This window comes from Manihot esculenta, chromosome 3, assembly GCF_001659605.2.
Source record: "Manihot esculenta cultivar AM560-2 chromosome 3, M.esculenta_v8, whole genome shotgun sequence".
In the NCBI taxonomy this organism is placed as follows: Eukaryota; Viridiplantae; Streptophyta; class Magnoliopsida; order Malpighiales; family Euphorbiaceae; genus Manihot; species Manihot esculenta.
The window spans coordinates 6,050,364-6,073,304 of record NC_035163.2 but is presented as its reverse complement, the minus strand read 5'-3'; the positions used below and the strand labels follow the sequence as shown (position 1 = coordinate 6,073,304).

Genomic DNA, 22,941 nt, shown 5'->3' with positions numbered 1-22,941 from the left:
ATTAATTTTAATGAAAATTTAAAATTAATATCTATAATTTTACTTGATATTTTATTATTTTTAATTTATATTTTTATTTATTGGCTAAAATAATTGAACCTTTTTTATGAATCTACATTTATATCTCAATATTTTTAATTTATTAAATAAAATAATTCAAATTTTTTCAGAATTCATTTTTATATCACGAACTTGCAATAGTTGCAAAAATAAATATTAAAACACCTAAAAAATTAATTATTGCATTTTTAATTAGAGGACCGACAAAAATAACTAAATTAATTGGTAGCATTTTTTGCACTTTGACTATAATGAAAGAATAGAATCTAAACTATCGCAATAAAAATAAAAATAAAAATAATACATTAAAAAAATTAATTTGGAGAATAAAATAATTAAAAAAAGATAAATAAATTTTTTAAAACTAATTTTCTATACGTATTACTTATTTTTGTATTGACATTATATTTATTTAAATTCTATCATTTCTCTTGGGATCAGGGTGGAAAAAAAGTTATTGATTAATTTAATTTTTTTGTATATTATCAAATTTTTGTGTGTTTTAATAATTATATTCTCTCTTTTTAAAATTTGAATATTATGATATAAATATAAATTTATGAAAATATTTGATTTATTTTACACAATAAATAAAAAAATTGAAATATAATTGTAAAGTTATAAAAAAGTTTAGATTATTTTATCTAAAATAAAAATATAGTTAATTAAAAAATTAAGAAAAGTCATGTGAATCATATATGATATTTTTAAATTTTAATCAAAATTAATTTAGACTCATAAATAAAATTATGATAAATTTTAAAAATTTAATTTAATTATTCAAAATTATAATCAAAATGTTCAGATTATTTAAAATAATAGATCTTATTTTTATATAGAAGAGGAATAAAACCTGAATATAATTAATAAGACACGCTTTTCCCTATTTTCACTGAAAAGATAAATATTTTAATAATAATAAATAGAAAGATTCAAATTTGAAATTTGGGTTAATTTCAAAATTTTAAAAATAAAAATAAAAATAAAAACTAATCAACATATTTTCTGATTGGTTATTATAATTAGCTTTGTTTTAAGAGACCGGGAAAATTAAGGACTTAATTTCACATAATATTAAGGAGTTGTTTTCTTTTATTTTTTTATACATTACCGTTAATTAAATGTATTAGATGAAATAATTAATTTAAATACAGTGGAGAATTACTCATTTTGAGATTTTTTTTTTACAATTAATTACGTATAAAAAATTTTCAACTATTTAAAATACCCAACAAAAAAAATGGAGTATTATTTTAGAATAGAATAAATGGGTGATATTATTCTTTTAAATAATTAATTGTTCATTTTTCTATAAAAATAAACTTATTTTCTTTTTCATATTTTAAATTATAGGCTGCAGTTTTTAGAAAGTAATTTATTTATTAGTTTAGTAATATATTTTTATTTAATATATGAAATTCTTGATTATAAGCTGATTCTGAATTTCGCGATCGGACTTTAGAATTGTCATTTCCCTAACGCAACATCCTAATTCCGGGAAAAAGACAGTAAAAATTCCTTCATCGAACAGAAGAGAATGCGCAGATGGCGGAGCTGGGAATAGTGAAGGGCGTAAATGCCTGCATTGCGCCAACGACAAAACACCACAGCGGCAGATCGAACCAATGGGCCCAAAGACGCTATGCAACGGTTGCAGTGTAAGGTATAAGTTGGGAAGGTTGGTGCCTGATTATCGGCCAACGACAAGCCCAACCTTTATGCTCACTAAGCATTCAAATTCACACTGGAAGGTGCTGGAGCTTCGGCGTAAGAAGGAATTGCTGAGAGCCCAGCAATAACAACAACAATTTCTCCATCACCATCACCATCGGAACATGGTTTTTTATGTATTCAAAGGTGATGATTACTTGATTCACCATCGCCTTGGAATTTCCATTGTGACAGACTTTTAACGGTCGTTGCATTTTTTAAAATAATATATTTTAAAATTTTATTTTTAAAAATTATTATGAATCTTTCGTTCAATATCAATAATAAAAATTAAATTCAATTTAAATTTATTTTAAAATTTAAAACTAATTTCTCATGCAAACTTCTTATATTTGTATAGAATTATATATGGGCCCAAATCCACTATATAAAATAAGTTGGTGCTGTTGTTTTAAATAATTAATTATTCCTTTTTCTATAAAAATAAACTTACTTTTCTTTTTCATGTTTCAAATTATAGGTTAATATTTTTAGAAAATAATTTATTTATTTACTAATATATTTCTATTTAATATAAATTAAAAAATTAATTTTTTAATTTCAATAATATAAATTATTTAATTTTTAATGAAGTGATTAGTATGTTCAAAAGTAAAACAAAATTTATTATTTCAAGTATATTAACTACGATTTTTTCAATTCATGTAAAAATATAAGCTTCCCTATCCTTTGGGGATAGAATATTTCTTAAAGTATAAGTTTAACCTTTGATGTGCTTAATCATTATTTCGTGAGAAAAAAAAAATTATGCTAAAATAGAAGAGGAAATGCATTAAGAAATTAACATTTTAAGTTTACATAAGGAAGAGTTGACTCTCATCTAAAAATGAGATGGAAAAATGAGTAATTGGATATTTTTTCTCTTTAAGTAAGATCGAAATCTCATTCTAAAGAGTAAATACTCGATGGGAGCACTTTACCCCTTAATAGGCCGACTCAATATAATATATTAATTTTAATTTTTAAATATTAAAAAAAATTTTAATACTTTCTAAATAAAGAGCTAATTTGTAATTTTTTTAAATTTAGAAAATATTTTAGTGTATTTTTTAAAATTAAAATACTGATAAATAACTATATTATAAAAACTAAATAATAAACAATTAATGACGTCTAAAATTAAAAAAAATTAATAAAATTAATGACTAAAATTTCTTAATATTATCTTAATATATATTTTTAAAAACTAAAAAATTAATTGATAAATTTTTTTACATCACAAATTCTAAATACTCGAAGGCCAGAAGAGAGTCAAAAAATGAATAGAAAAAATCCCTTCCCGACCGACGGGACTCTTCGTCTGGGTCTTACCACTATAGTCATCGGTCCAAAGCTCCGATTTTTAAAAGAAAAGTCTTTTCATCTCATAATTTTTATTCACTCTACTTTTTTATATATATTAAAAAATAATATATAGGTGAGTAATATTTGATTCAAACTGAAAAAATAATTAAATTGAATTAATTCAGAAGTTTGGTTTTATTTTTTATTTTTTTTAGTTTGATTTTTATTTAAAAAAATTTCAGTTATTTTAATTCGATTTGATTTTAATTAAAAATAATAATAAAATCAAATTAAATTAATTAGTGAGTACTATAACTAAAGTTAAAATATTTTAATTAAATTTTAAAATATTAAAAAATAATATGTAAAAAATAAAAATTCATTAAAATGTCAATCAATCAAATTAAATTAAATTAATTTAAATTAAATCGATTCAATTTAAATTAATTTTTATTAAAATTAATTATGTTTAATTTTTATAAATATTAAAATTTTAATTTATAATTTATTTAATTTCATTGAATTTAATTTTAAATCAAATTGATACAATAAAACATAATTATATTGGTGTTTTACAGCATAGAAAACTCTTTACGCATGTGATTGCTATGTCTTCATTTGACATTATTATTTTCTGAAATCTTAATTAACTGATAGCTCTCCAACCTAATTAGCTACCTATGGGAAAAAACTTTCATTTTTTTATTTATTTATTTTAAATGTAATAAATCAATTAATTTATTGTATAATTTATGATTGTACGCTCGTAGCTCGATCGGGGTCAAGAGTGTGGTCCGGCGGAAAAATAGAAGTCGTCTGGGAGCGGCAGGCGAAAGGCGATCCGGACATAGCCATTGAATGAGGATATTGTCCACGTGTCATCACCGTCGAATGGAGAACAATTGCTAAAAAGATGAAAAATATCTTCGACATTGATGACGGCTAGGCTCTAAATGTCTAGGCCCTTATGAAGGTCAAACTAAAAAATTGGTCCTAAACTTCATGAAGGCTCAATACGCGATTTTAAATATCTTATGAGATTAGAGCCTGTTTAGATAAATCGGGTTGGATGTAAATCTACTCTTAGAATCTTAGCCTCGAATAATCGTTTCTCTTGTAGTAAAACAGACTTTGTGATGCTTGGTATCGTGTTTAGATAGCGTAGATGGAATTAAATGGTTGCCTGAGAAAATTAAAAAAAAAAAAAGACACCGTACGTCTGTATGTACTGCCAGTGTGAATGTGGTAGGAGGGTACGGGTACAGAACAGCAATTATACGTCACTAAAAGATAAAAAGGAAAGGAAATAAAGGGATACGAAAAGAAAATGAAAACTAAATTTACCAAAATATACCCTGAGTCTAGACTATTCTTGGATCTCAGACATCAATTGGCGTCGTCTGTGGAAACATAGGAGATGTTTTCATCACCGGAGTTTCTCATTTCCATTTATCCACTGAGATACACATGACCAATCACGGCGAAAACATATAGGAATCACCCCAAACAACTTGAGCTCGACTCAAGAAGGTCTGCAATTGTCATTCTCTAGCCCAACAGCCCCAGTAAATCAACCACCCATAGTGCTTAACTCTTCACCAAACTCAATCGAGACCATGCCCCGAACCTCCCTATCTGATCAAGAACTTCAGAGCATGGACCTCTAGTTGCAAAATGCTACCCACTACTAAGCCAGATGTTACAGCAAAGAGGGTTCAGTACCCTACTAAGCAGACCACCCATAGTAGAAGGGCTCAATCTCAATGAGTCTCAACTCATATTGAACTACCAAATCTCTCAATAAAGCAGTAAGAGGACATGAGATGGGAGGGGGAGGCAATTCGATGAAACGAGCCAACAACTCGAATAAGGGGCAGGATAGCAAGCGAGCTCATAAAAAATGATGGGGCAGAGATCTACTCTTTCGAGCCAGCAGAGAGATTGAAAAGTAAAGAGCTGAAAAGAAGTTACCGCATGAAAAAGAGGCCTAGAAGGAAAGACACTGACAGATTAAAAGTTAGAAAGATTGAAAGAGTAACTGTTGATGGAGTTGGGAGCCCGAGACAACAATAGTCCCCTATTGTCAACCTCATCACCATTTGTAAAAGGGATCTAGCAGGAGACAATAACGAAGAAGTTCATGATGTCAAACTTGACAGCCTACGATGGGACAAAAACCCTCGAGAGCATATTTTGAACTATAAGACATTTATGGAGTTATTGACTTATTCGAATGTCTTGATATGTAAGGCCTTTCTGACCATCCTAATAGGTCCAGCTCGGGCGTGGTTCAATAGAATGAAGTCGGGGAGCATCAGGAATTTTATAGACCTAGCCAATGTATTTATCATCAGGTTCATTGTTGGAGTCCCTACGGAGAGAAAGACGAGCTACTTGGAGACCATCTGACAAAGGAGGAATCAATCCCTGAAAGAATATGTTGCCAAGTTCAACTTGAAAGCCTTGCAGATACCCGAACTAGAAGAGGGATGGACAGTAGAAGCCATACAAAAAGGCACGACCTCCCTAGAATTTTTTGGGTCGTTGTGCTGGAAGCCCCTCACCACCTTGTCAGAGTTAATGAAGAGAGCTGAAAAGTACATTAGGCAGGATGATGCCTTAATGACTAGTCGGTTCGCCTGGGATGACTGAGAAAGAGGAAGAGCTAGGGATGATAGGAGGCAAGATAGGTCGGAGAGAAGGCAAGACTGGAGCCTGGAGGCACTGAATAAACATTGATGGGAAAGAAAGGAGCAGAGACCTTATTAGCCCCAAGTTCCTACTAAAGTCACTCCTTTAAACGCGTCTAGAGCTGAAGTGCTCGTAGCAGTCCAGGATAAGGACTTCATGCAATGGCCCAAGCCCATGAGAGTTAATGCCAATAAAAGAGACCTGGATAAATACTACCACTATCACTGGACACATGGACACAATGCGAATGATTGCTATCAACTGATAAATGAGATAAAAAGGCTGATTAAAAGAGGCCATCTCAAGAATTTCATGAAGAAGCTGGAGGGGCAAAGGCCACAACAAGGAGCGACTAGAGAAAGACCCCGGAGGCAGATTGGGGCACCAGTAAATGACGGCTCCGGTGGAACCATCAATATGATTGTGGTAGGAACTGGAGGCCATATGAGCCGGGGGGGAAGGAAGAGAGGCAGGATTAGGCTATATAAGGGGTCTTTGTTCCGCTGTTTGGCCTATTTTCTCAGTTTTCTTGTGGTTTTCTCAATTTCTAGATTGAACTTGAGTTTGCCTGCAAGATTAGAACATGTCATTCAAAAAGAATTAATGAAACAATTCAAAACCAATCCCCAGAAACGACGTCAAAATTTAATGGGCGTCAAAACTACCAAAAATAAGTTCCTGCTTTAAAATAAAACTTGTGATAACGGTAAGTAGGATCGATCCCACAAAGACTGGTAAATAAATTAATTCTATTGAATGAATAAGAAATAAAATAGAATAAAATGAGGGGGTTTTGAATGCAAAGAAATAAATAAAATCAATTCAAAGGAAAAAGCAATTAAATTTAAGAGGAAGAATCAAGATGAGAAACATTCAGTTAAAGGAATAATTTTAGTTTCAGTGTTTGTCGGTTGATCATAGATATAAAATAGTTTCAATTTAATTATTGATAAACCAGTTATAGATATCGAAGACGCTTCAGGTATCCAATCCTTTTTTAGATTTTAAACTAGTTAAGAGACGCTCGTTAACTAGCTCTAACTATTGGACAAACGTAGGAGACGCTCCTAAAATTTAATCTAATTATTGCATTAAGAATTAGAAGGACTTGGTTCTAACTAATAAACGCGAGACTCTCGGTTCACTGAAGTTAGATTATTCTATTCCTTAGGAAGGCTTTACGCAATCTAATTCACTACTTATTTCAATTTAACTAAATAATTACAGATTTAATTAACCTGAATAGCAATATATCATTCTACCAATTGAGCAATGGCACTTTAATGCGATAACAAACAGAATAATAGTTAAGCAATAAATACATAAATAATATAAATACCAAGAATAATTGAGGAAATAATAAAATCACATAAATCTCACAACCAGTTGAACTGAAACTTTGATTATCCTTTAATTGAAAAGAATAAACTTAGCCACACATGGTAATGGCTAAGAATGGGAGATGAAAGATGAGATAAGATGATATGAGAGATACATCAGAATGTCCTCTTTTTATAATGCTAAGAGTCCTAATTTAATCTAAATACAAGTAGCTAAAATCAAAGTCGAGTACATCTCGGCATATAAGAGTTATCTGTTTGTTTCTTGAATTTGAAACTGGACTCTGTTCGTCAAGTACGTTATGCCCACCACTCGTCTGGAAATTAGAGTTCAAGTATGACTTTGTTCCTTATCCTTCTATGAATTTGGTTGTGACCACGTTAGATCTTAGAATGTAGAATCCAAATTAGATTTTTCTCTTGTTATTTTTCAATCCTACCAAGATAATAAAATTTAAACGAATCAACCTGTTTTAAACGAATCAACCTGTTTTAAACGAATCAACCTGTTTTAAACGAATCAACCTGTTTTAAACGAAATCAAATTTAATATCTAAGTATTTTAGAATATTAAAACTACATAATTGTGCATATTATCAAGGAGATAGTAGAATATGACCATGAGATTGCTCCATTAGGAGCCAACCTCACGATTGCTTCAAAACCCATAACGAGAAAAAGACAAAAAAAGCTAAAGCCAAAGCAAGTTTTTTTTTTCTTCTATCTCACCTCAATCCTTACTATGATCATTCAACTAGATCTCTTATAGAAATTTGAGAATACCTAAAAAATAAATATCAAGGAAATAAGATAGTGAAGCACACACGAGTTATAACTTTGTTGTGAAATTTTGAAATATAGAAAATGAAAGAGTCAAAAACAATCAATGAGTATGTTGACAAGTTGCTTAGTTTCGTGGATAAGGTGAGACTACTTGGAAAAGAATTTTCTAATGATAGAATAGTTGAGAAAATTATTGTCATATTGCTTGAGCGATATGAAAATTACAATATCATCTTTAGATAATTCTAATGATCTGTCGAGTAAGCTTGGCAGAACAATAAGCAACAAAAATTTCAAAGCTATTGGCCTATGCAACCCCAACAGTAACCAACCTCTTCATCAATTTAGATATGTCACGTGAGGATATTTTCAGAAGCTTAATAACTAACTCTCAACAATTTCAACAGGAAACAAGGGTAAGCATTCAAAACTTTGAGACACAAATGAGTCAATTAGCAACCTTAGTGAGCAAATTGGAGACTCAATGCAAACTGCCTTCTAAAATCATAGTGACTTCCAAGTAGAATGCAAGTGTTGTTACCTTTAGGAGTGAAAGAGTTGCAAGACAATCCTCGTAAAATAGGCCACAGGCATGGTTGCAATATAGACCTAGAGATTGAAATTGCAATACCTGAATAAGATAGTAAATTAGCTCCAACAACCTGTACAAGCCGAACCGGATTCTTTAATTACCAAACCTTCTTTTCCTGAAAGGTTGGCAAAGTCCAAAAAGGAGAAAGAAGAGAAGAAGATCTTTAAGATCTTTTATAAAGTCAAGGTCAATATAATTTGTTTGATGCAATTAAATAGGTACCTTGCTATACAAAATTTTTAAAAGAGTTGTGCTAACAAAAAGAAGCTAGTAGGGTATTGAAAGGTTTATATGGATGAAAAAATATCTTCTATTTTTCAAAGCAAAATACCTACTAAGTGCGATGATCAAGGTATATTCGTTATTCTTATAAAAATTAGCAATGTAAGAGTGAAGAAAGTAATGTTTGACTTAGGTGCATCCATAAATATAATATCATCATCAATTTATAAATATTAGTCCTTTGAAGGAGACAGGAGTGGTGATACAATTAACTGATATATCTTATGCAATTTGATTTTGACTTTAAGCATGACTTTAGTCTTTAGTGTTTCATCATAATATAGAAAATATTTTATAAGTATTGTTATAGCATAATGGTACAAGTAACGATAGTAGGATATATTTTCTAGAAATGGCATACGACATAATTTTTGTCATTTTCATATATATATATATAGTATGTTTCTCTATTCAGAAAAGTCCTTCCTCTTTCTATTATTGATACATGGCGACTTGTGTTGAAGTTATGCATCCGTTGCAGTTAAATTTATTATAATTTAAATAGGATGTTGAAGTATTTGAAGTCAAGCCTTTTTAATTTTAAATTGGGTAATTTACTATGTAGTCCTTGTAATATAAAAAAAATCACTAGTTAGTCATTTAATTTTAAAAAATATATTAAAATTTCTTTAGGTATTAAAAAATCTACTAATCAATATTGTTTATTAATTTTAACACTAAGTGTTCTACTATTTAATCCCTATAATATAAAAAAATTTATTAGTTGACCTTTCAATTTTATAAAAATGTAAATTAATTAGTTTTTCTAATTGAGAGCATTTGATTTTTCTCAATATTTAATGGCTAAAATTAATAGAGAGGCTAATAATAACAATTTTAAAATTTTAAAAATATTTTAATATATTTTTTTAAATCAAAAAACTAATTAGTGAGTCTCTCTATACTGTAAGAATTAAATAATAATTTTTTTTCTTTTAAATTTTATTGTTGCTTTCGAATAAGATTATTAATTAAGTTGTTTTAACTTTTAATTGATATGCAGCAGATATTTTAACATTCTGGTAGGAATTTCTATTTTCTTGTAACTGTATAAATAGCTGATTGTATTTAATTAAGTATATGACTTCATATCCAATAAACAACATTTTTTTTTCTCCTCCCAAGAAACCAACAGTTACATTAAGAATGTGGCACAGAGTTATCAGTGAAAGAAAAAAAAAACTTAGAATTTCTAGAGCATTCCAAAATTCAACAACAGGAACTAGTGGAGCGACTAGACAAAAATACAGAAAAATAATTCATAGGAAAGAAGAGAATTAGATGGATCTAGTCTCTGAACAAAAAGGGAGTCATACAGCAATATGAGTAGAGAAGAATCTTGTTAATAGATAGCTATAAGCTAGAGCTAGTTTACAAGAAGGGAACTCATATCTTGGGACTTGGATTACTATTAATTTTGCATTTCTTGTTCTATTTGTTAATTTTTAGAATTGTCAGTGTTCTTAAGAGTTATTGCTTGTAAGGAAATCTTCATTGCCTAATTGAAATACAAAATCTCTTTCATTTCATATCAATCAATCCATTCTTCTATTCATCATTTTTTTCACTTAAAATTGCTATGCTTTGTTTTTAATTCTATGAATTGGTCCGACTTGCTACATTCTCAAATCCACAATGAAAAATTCCATAGAGAATGGAGATGTTATGGACTCTTTCTGGTATTAGATTTATTTTAGAATTAGATTATCTTATCATCTACTTCAGGATTTGACCTTTATTTTAGGATTAAATTGTCTTATCTTTCATCTCTTTATTTTGTTATTTCTTAAAATTTTTATTTCAGTAGAATTTGTATTAAACAATAATATTATTCCTTGTATATATATTGTTAGAAGATCATAAATCAAATAAGCATATTTATTTCATCTAAATTGAGATCCAAACTCTCTTAACTAGTTCAAAAGATTAGAGCTCCCTTCGTTGAGCTTATAATAATAACAATTGGGTGAGAAAAAAATCAAGAAAAGCCAATGGCTTCGACCTTGAACTCTTATTTTACTATTTTATTTTAGGATTAAATTACTTTATCTTTTATCTTTTAGCTTTCTTATTCCTTAGGACTCTTATTTCAGTAGAATTTGTATTAAACAGTACCAATATTTCATATATATATATATTGTTGGAAGATCATAAATAAAATAAGCAAATTTATTTCATCTAAATTGAGATTAGAACTCTCTCTTAATGAGTCCAAAAAGTTAGAGCTTCCTTCATTGAGTTTACAATAATAATAATTGGACGAGGAAAGAATCAAGAAAAACCAACAGTTTCAGCCTTGGACTATGATTTTACTGTAAATAATCATGTGATGCAATCTATATCTAAAGGACATAAAAAATTTGATATTATGGACTCCTTTACGGTATTAGATTTATTTTAGGATTAGATTACTTTATCTTTTATCTCTTTGTTTTCTTATTCTTTAGAACTCTTATTTCAATAGAATTTGTGTTAAACAGGAATACTATTTCTTTTATATATATATATTGGTGGAAGATCATAAATAAAATAAGTATATTTATTTCATCTAAATTAAGATCTGAACTCTTTCTTAATGAGTTCAAAAGGTTAGAGCTCTCTTCATTGAGCTCACAACAACAACAATTGAGTAAGGAAAGAATCAAGGAAAATCAACAACTTCGGTCTTGGATTTTGATTTTACTGTATACAAACCTGTGAAAGATCAAAATAATCTATAGCAAAAGTTAGAATTTAATATTAAACTCTTTAAAGGATGTTACAAATATCAGTGTTAGGTCAAAAAGAGATTCGAGGATTCCTTGAGACCATAGCTAAGCAATTAACTTTAGCCTAAAAGATTGAACGGCGGCAGAACCAAGAGATCAAAGTCGGAACAAGCAGCAGTAGCCAATAAAATTTTCCAAGTTACAATAATATTGCGCTATGCTGAGCTGTACTTCCCTTCTTATAATGAAATAGAGAATCCATTGAGTTGGTTGAACCGTTATGATCAATTTTTCCACAATCAAAGAATAGCATAGGCCAAACAAAGTAGGACTCAAGACATTCCACATGATTAGAGAGGCTCAGTAATAGATTTTCAAACTAGAATAGGAATAACCAGGATTAACTTGGAACACCTTTAAAAATTATTGTCACCTGCACTTTAGGCCTCTATTAAGAAGCAATTCTTTGAGTGAGTTGGCCAACTTGAAACAAACCAATAGCGTAAAAGAGTATCAACACAAATTTTAGAGTTAGCAAGGGTATACTCAATTACAAGAGCATAATAGGTGGAGATATTCATAGTTGGATTGTAACAGCCCGCTTACCGGACCATCACCGGCACTAGGATCCAGATCGGCTTAAGGCCGCCGGGACCCGTAGTAAGCCTACTGTCAACTCTGTGTACCTGATAAATCCCATACATGATCATACTTAAGCTTAAAACTGTTACTTACTCTTTTTTTTTTCGTTGCTTGACTATCTTTTCTTTCTGTATAACTTCCACTAAGCCTGGACTATGCATGCTCTGTCTGTATGCACTCGACGAGTGATACCTGCTATGGTACCATACAGTGACTACAGAGATAGAAGGACTACCATGCATCAAGCTTAGCTCATCATCATCACAACATTATCTCAATCATATATCACATAAAAGGATCATGTGCAAAGGGATAACAAGCACTAGGGCCAAGCACAATTCTATAACTCACTATATAACTTACTATTACATCATTATCATATCCACTATTCTATACTATTACATATGCCTTTTACCCTTGCTATCTCTTTCTCTTTCTCTTCTCTGAGGCCCTGAAAAAAATGGGGTTAGGGAGAGGGATGAGCTGCTAAAGCCCAGTGAGCGGAATCTATAAAACAAATCACATTTAAAACATGCTATCATATGATGCATCACTGCACAAACATTTCACATCTCGGATTGGACATGATCCCAAAACTCCCTCTGTCAGTGCCCGGCCCCCAAAGGAGCTCACACAGGTCTTTCACTAACTACTCATGGTGCCCGACCCTATAAGGGCTCTCACAGGACTCATCCAAGGTAAATGCCTGGCCCCAAAGGAGCTCACACAGGACATACAATAATGACAGACTTATGGGCTATTGAGATCGCCTCGGTCCAATCCACATATACAAGTAATAATGCAATGCATCAACTTGGTGAATACTAATGCAAAGCATCCTACATAAACATGGCATTAATGATGCATGAATCATGCTAAAACAGTTCTTAACTTTTAAAATAAAGTTCTGTTCCACTCACCTCTGTCAACTGCTGAGCAGTCTCTGTAACTCTAACTCTGTGGGCCTCCTTGGTCTCTCGGGTCCGTACCTACACAGGTGGACTCAAATGAGGACCAAACTTACTTAAACATAACTCCTACGATCTCCCCAAAACCCCTCTAAAACATCATAGGCATGCATGGAAAAATGGGCAAAAGAAGGCTGGACTGGGCACTTTCGGCGGCTGGTTCGGCGGCCGAAACCTCCCTCCAGAGACGAAACTCATGCATGTTCGGCGGCACCTTCGGCGGCCGAAAGTCTCATCCAGAGACGAAACTCATGCACTTTCGGCGGCCGAACTCCCTCTTTCGGCGGCCGAAAGCCCCTTTCTCACCCAAAAGCCTAGCTTTCGGGGGCAAGGTTTGGCAGCCGAAACTGCCTCCACAAGGGGTTCGGCGGCCGAACCTTGCTTCGGCGGCCGAACCTGGATTCTCCAGAAAGGCAGAATCCGAGCACAACTCATGCTCTCAGCCTCCAAACTCCTATCAAACACCCAGAACATGCATACCAACACTTCTCAACTAACATATAACATAACTCATGCATATAGAGGCCTAAAAACTAGTTCAAGCCCCAAAAACAACAACAAAACGCATATGAGCAACATATGCTCAAACTCATGCTTATACCCCAAAACATGCCATAAACCTCTCCAAAACTTCTAAAACTTGCTTTAAACATAAGGGGAGGTGAGGATCCATGCTTACCTCTTGAAGAACTAGAGGATTGATGATCCAAGCTTGGAGATAGGAGAAAACTCAATCAAACTCTCCAAGTGCTCAACTTTGCTTCCTTTTGCTCAAATCTCTAAAACAAAGCTCAAATCAAGTTAAAACATGCAAGATTTGAGGAAAACATGAGAAATCACACCAAGGAGAGCTTGAACCTACCTTTGACCCAAAAACAGAGTGTTTAACACTCAAGTCTCGGGCAAAGGGGCTTTTGTAGTGGCCAACCGACTCTTCCTTCGGCGGCCTAACGTGCATGCGAAACCATGCAACTTTCGGCGGCCGAACTTCACCTTCGGCGGCCGAACCTGGCTTTTGTCCCCTTGGCCTTTTCATTTCAAAACTCAATTTTCTTAACTCAAAACATGCAAACATGATAAAAACACTTAAAAAACATCTTAAAAACCTTTCTTATACCCTTAGGGCAAGCTCCGACATCCTCGAATCCCGACTTCCAACGGAAAATCCGCCGGAACGTAGGAATTCCGATACCGGGGTTTAGCCGGGTATTACATGGATTAACTGAACTAATTAGAATGAATGTAAGACTTCAAAATCCACCCAATTTTGCAACAACCACGAGCTTAGCGAGGACCTTTGAAAAAAGACATAATTCATCAACTTGGATGGGAAATAAAAAGTATGCACTCTCATCATTCACTTTACTTCAAAACCAAAACACAAATACTCTGATCATGTCCACATGTAGTCACAATAGTAGCACTCAAGGCCCTATGGTCAAGAGATTGATTAAAGGTGAAATAGCAAATAGAAGTGCGAAGAGGTTGTGTTACAATTGTAATGAACTTATACTGCAAGTCATTAATGTAAGATGTTATTTTGTTAGAAATCGAAGCCTAGGGTGATCCAATTGAAAGTACTAGAGCAATATGGAGGTTTTAATTCAATGGAAAGATACGCGGGAAATCAATTCCTAATTTTCATCAAGTTTATCCTACCTTTGAGCTTAGAACAAACTCTTTGTCTAGAAGAAAAGTGATATTATGGACTCTTTTCTGGTATTAGATTTATTTTATGATTAAATTGTCTTATCCGTTATTTTAGGATTAGACTTTTATTTTAGGATCAGATTGTCATATCCTTTATTTTAGGATTAGATTGCTTTATTTTTTATCTCTTTGTTTTCTTATTCTTTAAGACTTTTATTTTCGTAGAATTTGTGTTAAATAGTAATACTATTCCTTTTTTATATATATATATATATTGTTGGAAGATCATAAATAAAATAAATATATTTATTTCATCTAAATTGAGATTTGAGCTCTCTTTAATGAGTCCAAAAAGTTAGATCTCCCTCCCTTCGTTGAGCTTGCAGTAACAATAATTGAGTGAGGAAAGAATCAAGAAAAACCAACTGTTTAGCTTTGGACTCTAATTTTACTGTAAACAGGCTTGTGATGTGATCTGTATTCTGAGGACATAACAGGAGATGAGATGACAAAGAGGAATCGAAGCTTTACCCATGCAAGTAGGAGCAAAAATTCAATAGAATTGAAAAATTACTTGCTTAATGGATACAAAGGGAGGCAGTAGCTGGAGAAGTTGAAGGTTTCAATCTTTACATCTATCAACAACCATCATTTAGCTCATGCAACTAAAAAGGTGTTTAGTTTAATTTATAAATTTGAATTTATAAACATTTTTAAATTTTAAATTATTACGTGTTTGATATAAATACTTGATTGGTAAAAGTTGTGTTTTGATTAAAAATATCTTATAAGCATATTTATTATGAAAATAATTAAAAAGAGTACAAATTATTTTTTCATTGAAATGAGAATATATTTAATTTTAAATTGAGAAAACTATTATTTAGTTATTATGGTATGGAAAAATTCACTAATTGGTTTCTCGATTTTGAAAAATCTATTAAAATATCTTTGACGTTTTAAAAAATCTACTAGTTAGTCTCTCTATTAATTTCAACTATTCAGTATTGCAAAAAAATATAAAATAATCTTGAAACAGAGTGACTAATTAGTAGAAATTTTAAAAATCTAAGAGATTTTTATTAGTTAAAATTATAGGGACTAAACTAAATAGTAAAATACTTGACTATTAAAATTAATGGAGGAATTAACTATTAGACTTTTTAAAACGTTAAGAATGTTTTAATGCATTTTTTAAAATTAAGAGATTAATTAGTAAATTTTTTTCATACCATAGAAACTAAATAGTAATTTTTCTTTTTAAATTTTTAATAAAAATAGTATTATTTAATTAGTCAAACAATTTTATAAACAAGTGCTTATAAGTATCAAATAAAAAGTTTGAGAAGGCCGACTTTTTTTTTTTTTCGGACTGATTAAGTGGTTATATTTTTATAAACAAACATATCATTTAAATTTTATAGCTTATAGTTCAAACACCCTCTGAAAACATGGGGGCTCCAGCTCCATTTCTGGCAGAAGCTCAAAACGATTGCAATAAAAATTCAAGTACCTAAATTCAAAAGTGTTGAGCCAGAACTTCGGAACTCATGAGGATATGAAAATTTACAAGCATTTGTGAGCATGGGGGGGGGAGCTCCTCTCCTTTGGTTTTGTGATATTTGAAAAAGGAAAGCTCTTCTCAATTGGGACCAGTTCACCTAAGAGCTGTTGGAATATGGTGGAAAGTCGCCGAAACTACTTAACATCTTACTGCAATTCATCAGCTAGTATTGATAACTGAGGATGGTAAACATTTCGTCTTCGAGGTAAGCACCGAGGAATAGTGAGCTTCGACCTGATGGATGAATTGAAGCTGTAGTAAAATTATCAGCCAAATGAATTATAAGCTTATTTTCCCTCTAGTAGTAAAATTAATGAGTACAAGGTAATCCATACTTTCAATTAAATACAAAATTCACCAATTAATAGAGAACTCTAGACAAAACTGTTCTTTAGTTCAATTTCTCTAAGCAACTAATACAATTATTTGGAAGTCAACCCACTAGAGCAATGCGTTCAAGTGTAAACAATCTTCTTCTGAATGCAAGTGGTGAACTAGCTTGGCAAATTCTTGCTGGTTTGCCTCACCCCTGACTCGGTACCCAAAGGCCACCATGAAGGAAAAGCCCCTGTCCTTTGAGATCATGAAAGAACTAGTTGCAACACCTAGAAACTTTTATCAGAGTAGGCGGAGCTTTCCTGTAATTGAATCCACTGATGCTTTTGACCCTATTCAGAAGTAGCAAGCAGTCATTGGTTTAGTTCAACCTGAAAAGCTACCCAATTAAATGGGGGTGTTGTGCATTTTCCTTTTTCAATTTGCCTCCTACAGTGACATCAATGACAACTTAGATTGCAAGGAACTGTATTCAACAAAGGCCATGCTGTGAATCATTGCTTATGTTGTGCGTTGAAATCTTTAAGAGCTATATCTTCGTAATAATTCAGTGTAGTTTAGCTACACTAAATCATATAAAACGAAAGCAACTAAGAGATCAATCTGAATTGAGACATACCAGGTCCAATTGCAAGAACTGTTTTTGATCCAGCTGAAACCTGTGTAAAATGGAGAAAAACTTGAAAATGGCTTGTGTAAATTCATTTAATTAAGACAATATGTGGTAGGACAACTCAAGTAAATTTCACATGATAGAAAGTAGTTTTACTAGACAGAACTGAACATGCAGTCAGAATTGCATTCCAACTATTGAGTGCCAAGGACCAGCCACCAGAGTATATTATTAGGACCAGATAATTGGAACTTAAATGACAGAAAATTCATACCATTCAAATGCTCATTACATACTATTTGCAATGGAGACATAGCCAAGATAGCATGAATTCGTGGAAGGAATATTCACACTCAGAGATGTCAATGGGTTACCTACTTTTAACAAAGTAAGTTAAACAATCAAACTTGTTTATGTGCAAAAAAAACACAAAAAGCTAGTCGTCAATCGTCAGACGGCAACTACATATCCACCCCGTACTCTTATGTCAAACGATACAAAAGACATGGCAATTGCAAACAAGTGACAATAAAATAACAATACTCCATGAGCAAATATTCATGTTTCTTTCCAAGGTTCATATGCTTCATGTGTTCTGTATTTACGGCCAAGAAAGCTACAATTTCCTCAATATGTACCATGCAACTCTAGATGCAGAACTTCATTGGCTGCTTGACAAACAAGTATGACTATGTCAGACAAAAGCACACCTGTGTTCGCCCAGCATCTGCTACCACAAAAGTTGGAAGCCCAATGCTATCAGCTGCTTCCTCTAGCTTGTTCCTTGTAAGGAATGAAATTTTAACCCATAAATTTGGAAACAATGAGCTTTTATTATTGGAAAAAAAAAAGGATAAATGCATGTTACTGACTATGAAGAACTGTATCATTCCAATAAATGCACCTGCTTACATTTCTTGTTGATTCTTGCATGTAACAACTATTTTGGGTTGCCCACGTTGTTCCCATCTGCTCAAAAGTGACCGTTGGCTGCACATCATTTTAAAAGAATTCAACTTGACACGATAACTTGAATAATAAATAAGCATACAGTGCAGAGCTAATTCCTAATGGTGACCAAGAATATTCAGAGGGCAATTATTTTGTGATGGGTCATTGTATTTAGCAAACCTTGGGACTAAAAGGACAAGAAGTTTATTCATTCATTTAGTTTTGATCAAGTTCCAGCACTAATTCCAAGAAGTGCTCGTATCTGCTAGAACCATACAAATTTGAAACATATGGACGGTGAAATATGGTATTTATCAGCCAAAGAAAACTCTCATAGTGATATTAGAGGTCGCAATACACTCAGCATTAGGACCAATTTACCTTTGCATCAGTTCTGAATACATGCCTGTGGCTGCATCTAGAATTGAGTCAATTATAGACATAATCAGATAAGTAGCCAAGCATAGAGGATCAAGTGGATAGAGAAATTATTGAGGTTTAATTATCTTACGAGCACATTGAGATGCAATCTTTCCTGAACCCATCTTCAAGTCTTGCCGAACAACCAGAACCTGCCATAAGCAATTTTCCATCTGATCAAGTAACTTTTTTAAATCAAGATTTACACCAAAACAATTCAACCCATATAAATTAGATAAAGTGTAACACAAGTGACCACCTTTCTCTTACGCAAATGTTCGAGCAACTGGACACTAAAATGGTTCCTATTACCACTCACATTTTCTGCCATTATCCTTCACAATCCATTCATAGTAACAACAGCACAAACAACACCACATAATTCAAATAAATCCCCCCAATTTGCAGCAAATCAAAACATCCAACGAGACAAGGAAAGTAACAATTCTATCAAAACAAAATTGCATACCTTAATTATTCAAGCAAGGGCAATAAAATCAAATAAAAAAGGAGTAAGAATTATTCAAACCATTTTAAGCTCTTGGTCACCATTATTTGAGGCCAAGCTTTGTTGTTGAGGTTTTCCCGGTAAGGCTTTCTTCTTCTTGGCGTAATTTTTTGGTGGGTTTGTTAAGTCCATCAACAAGCCAAAAATGAAACCAATTATAAGACCCGGAATGAAATTTTCTAGCCTGAAACTCTCTGCTAACCCTCCTTTTTCCTGCTTCTGCTGCTTCTGATCACATACACAGAACATATAAGGAAAGCACAAAGTTATTATTAAAAAAAAAAAAAAAAGAGCACTCATTTAGCGTACTTCAGATAATGAATTTCACAGCTTCAGAAACAAAAAGCCTTGAAAATTGGGCATGACAACAGAATTAGCTACCAACAGAAAATAACCTTAAAAATTTAAAGGTGAAAAAAAAAAAAGAAGGCTCAAAACAGAATTTAGCGCAGAAAATTTCTACTCGGCTACAAGCTGAGCGTGAGTCTCCGGTAGCACGAATTTAAAAAAGAAAAGGAGGAAATTTTAAGGGGCAATTGCAAAAAGGAAGGGAGGAAGGAAAAAAGAGAAGCTCTGTTTAAGTACCTTGCTTGAAAGCTGAGATGGGTTTCGAGACGAATTCCACATGGTAGCGTTAGAGATTGTCAAAGTGAATAACTGAGAGAGACTGAGAACTGAGGAGAAGAAGAAGATGTGAGAGCGTCCTTTGCAGTTGCAGGGAACCACACCACGCTCAACATGATATCAGCGAGAAATGAGAAAACTAAAGAAACGGCGCCGCATATAAATTAACCACATTGGTGTCACCGGAAAGTTTACAGCCATTCTAAATTTTTATTTGAGTATTAATTTAACACTTGCGAAAAATAACTTGCATATTAGAAAATATTTTATATGAAAATAATTTTTAATATATGGTGAAATAATTTTCATAAAAAATTATTTTTTGAAAAAATAATTACTTTAAAAAATATTTTATTTTTTATTTTTTATTAATAATATTAAAAATTAATAAATTTAGACTCTTTTTATTTTATAAAAAATATTTTTTAAAAAAAGTATTTTTCATATGATATTTGAGTTATTTAAAAAATTTAATTAACAAAAAATATTTTGCTAATTAAAGGTTATAAGAAGTAAATATATTGATATAGTAAATAAATATTGATAGATGTATTAATTGCTTAATTTTAGAAATGATATATGATCGTACGCTTGATTTTTCTTTTTCTATATAAGATTTTACATGTATAAATATTTTGTAATCTCTATTATAATAAACACAATAAATATTACTTTTCTACGTCGTATCATAATCTTTCATGTAGAGATTGAAATTTTTTTTCTATTTAATTTATTTAGAGACTTAAGGCACTAGTTTTTTTAAATTATCCATATAGGATAACATTTGTCTCTCACAGCCTATCCAGGAAGGATGCTAGAGAGCCGGTGAAGCTACCCTGAAGAACTGACGGTTGTCTGGCTGGCGAGTGAGCTTCATGCGCCACGATAATTTTTCTGAACTCGTCTCATTTGTCGGCGCATGGAGGCGCGTCACGTATCTTTTGCTGCTCCAATCACCCTCGCCGGAGTCGCCTTGAAGCACCCCCGTCAATTCTGTGGTTCATTTCCATATGGGTGTTTGGTGGAGATATTTTTTGTTTGGATCACCTTCTTGTACTGTTCACGTCCCACCATTCTAATACTGTTCACGTCCTGTTTCTTCTATTTCTTTTATTGCCATTGCTTTGGGTTAATTATTCTCATGGCTGAAGTTAAAAACACCATAGCTATGGTTATTCCTATGATAACTAAAATTACGAAACACAAATTAAATGGATCTAATTTTCTAAATTTGAATAAGACTATCCGTATTTATTTATGAAGTATCGAAATGGATTGTCATCTTACCAAGAATCATCCAATTAATGACACTAGGAAAGATCGAATAAAAGATGATACTTGATTATTTTTGCAGATCTAAAATTCCATTCATAGTTAGATAATCAGCCTTATTAATCACTGTGAATTTGTTAAAGAATTAATAGATTATTTGGAGTTTCTATATTCTAGCAAATGAAATATTTCTCGTATTTATGATATGTGCGAGGCGTTTTATCAAGTTAAGAAACATGATAGAATTCTGATCTCATATATTTATGGATTTTAAAAGAGTGTATGAGGAACTTAGTGTCTTAATTTTTTTAGTACAGATGTGAAAACTCAACAAGTTCAATGAGAGCAAATGGTTGTTATGAGCTATTGATCAAGCATAATTTAGCTACATTTTTATTATATTTATTATTGCTTATTTACACAATTTTTAGCTTAATTTATGGTTTTTACTTTATTTTTACAGAAAAGAAAGAAATTGAAAAATTGAAGAAAAAGTGCAGAAAATGACAGAAAAGTGATTGGGTCAGTGATTTGCCCAAATCAAGCAGAAACAGAAAGCTGAAAACTGGACTGATTCACAGGAAGCGATCGGGGCAGCGATCTGCCCAAATCACCGCCCCGATTACACTGACAGCAGGAATTGACAGCAGAAGCGGGAAAAGAGCAGAAAATCCAAATTCAAAGAAAAGAAGTCCAAATCCACTTCAAACACCACAAGATCAGACCCAAGAGCCATGCCCTTCACTTAGAGAGTTCCATTCTCAATCAAATACAAAATCCAAAGAGGAATCAAAGACTACAAAGAAAACCAAATCAAATTGAGATTTCAAAACCCTAATCAAATTGGAATTGGGATTCTCCAGCTATATAAGGGCAGCATCCAAACCAGCAAAGGGGCATCTCATCTTCAGCAATTCTGCAGAAAACACAGCAGCTTGTCTCCTTCTTTTCTTCTTCTTTCTTTTGTGATTTTGTCCACCATGAGTGGCTAAATTCCATCTTTTCTAGTTGAAGTTGGAAAATTCAGATTTGTGATGAATTGGGATATTTAAATCTCCATTGTTAAACTTCTATTTATTTTCAATATTTATGCAATTTGATCTTTCTATAATTGTTGTTTTGCTTTTAGAATCAATTTAGGTCTATTGCTTTTAATTGCTTGAGTAACAATTGTTTGAATAATTTAGGTCCGTAATTGCTTAGATTATTTAAACACACATTTAATCAAGTTGCATAACCTAAACTTGACCACGCGGTTGGCAAGGTTAGAATTAGGTTTCTCTAAGTCTTAATGCAGTTAACAGTTGTTCGATGCTAAAAGCCCCAAGGACGTTCCTTGGCAACTTGTTAACTAGTGTTTGATTAGCGAATGTTTCCTAATCAAACTAGAACTAAGGAGGAATTTGGATTGTGAGAAGCGTCTTCCACATCCTAAACTAATTTATTGAAATAAATAGGAGTATCGAAAAGATCAATGATCAATTCTAAACAAACTGAAATAGATCCATTCTTCAACTAGAATTCTTCTCCTATTGAAATTCTCATCTATTTAAATTATTGCTTTCTCTTGCTATTTAGATTTAATCATCAAAACAAAACCCCCCTCTTTTAATTTCTTGTTATTTACTTGTCCAAGTCATTAGTAGGAAAATCCGTAGTGTCAAATCCCTGTGGTTCGACCCTATTGCCACTATCTACAAGTTAATTGTTGATAGTTTAATAGGTTTATTTTTGACGGCTTCGACAACCGCTATCAGCTTTCTTGCATGTCTCCCTCTAGAGTTTGAGACAGTTAAATCTTAGATTTTTTCTGACTGAAATATCATCGTTACATGATGTTTTCACTAGAGTGTTGTATATAGAATCTTCCTCTCCAATTCCTTTACACACCACTAGTGCTCTTGTTAGTCGCAATGACAGTG

The 22,941-nt window shown here is 32.2% G+C and overlaps 1 protein-coding gene across 8 annotated transcripts; it reads right to left on the bottom strand.

The window, feature by feature from the left end:
- Positions 1-16,570: 16,570 nt before the first annotated feature.
- LOC110610652 (peptidyl-tRNA hydrolase 2, mitochondrial) lies at positions 16,571-19,895 on the bottom strand. Of its 8 annotated transcripts, none has more exons than XM_021750677.2 (8): positions 19,709-19,894; positions 19,145-19,351; positions 18,707-18,788; positions 18,577-18,607; positions 18,157-18,234; positions 17,955-18,027; positions 17,251-17,290; positions 16,571-16,963 (listed from the first exon to the last, which is right to left on the bottom strand). In XM_021750677.2, the coding sequence occupies exons 1-8, from the start codon at positions 19,748-19,750 to the stop codon at positions 16,914-16,916; spliced, it is 603 nt and encodes a 200-aa protein (XP_021606369.1). In that variant the 5' UTR covers positions 19,751-19,894; the 3' UTR covers positions 16,571-16,913. The 8 variants fall into 8 exon arrangements, 5 of the variants coding, with proteins under 5 accessions (XP_021606369.1, XP_021606367.1, XP_021606371.1 ...); XM_021750675.2 differs by having other exon boundaries at positions 18,577-18,613; positions 19,709-19,893; XM_021750679.2 differs by having other exon boundaries at positions 18,707-18,767; positions 19,709-19,893.
- Positions 19,896-22,941: the final 3,046 nt, after the last annotated feature.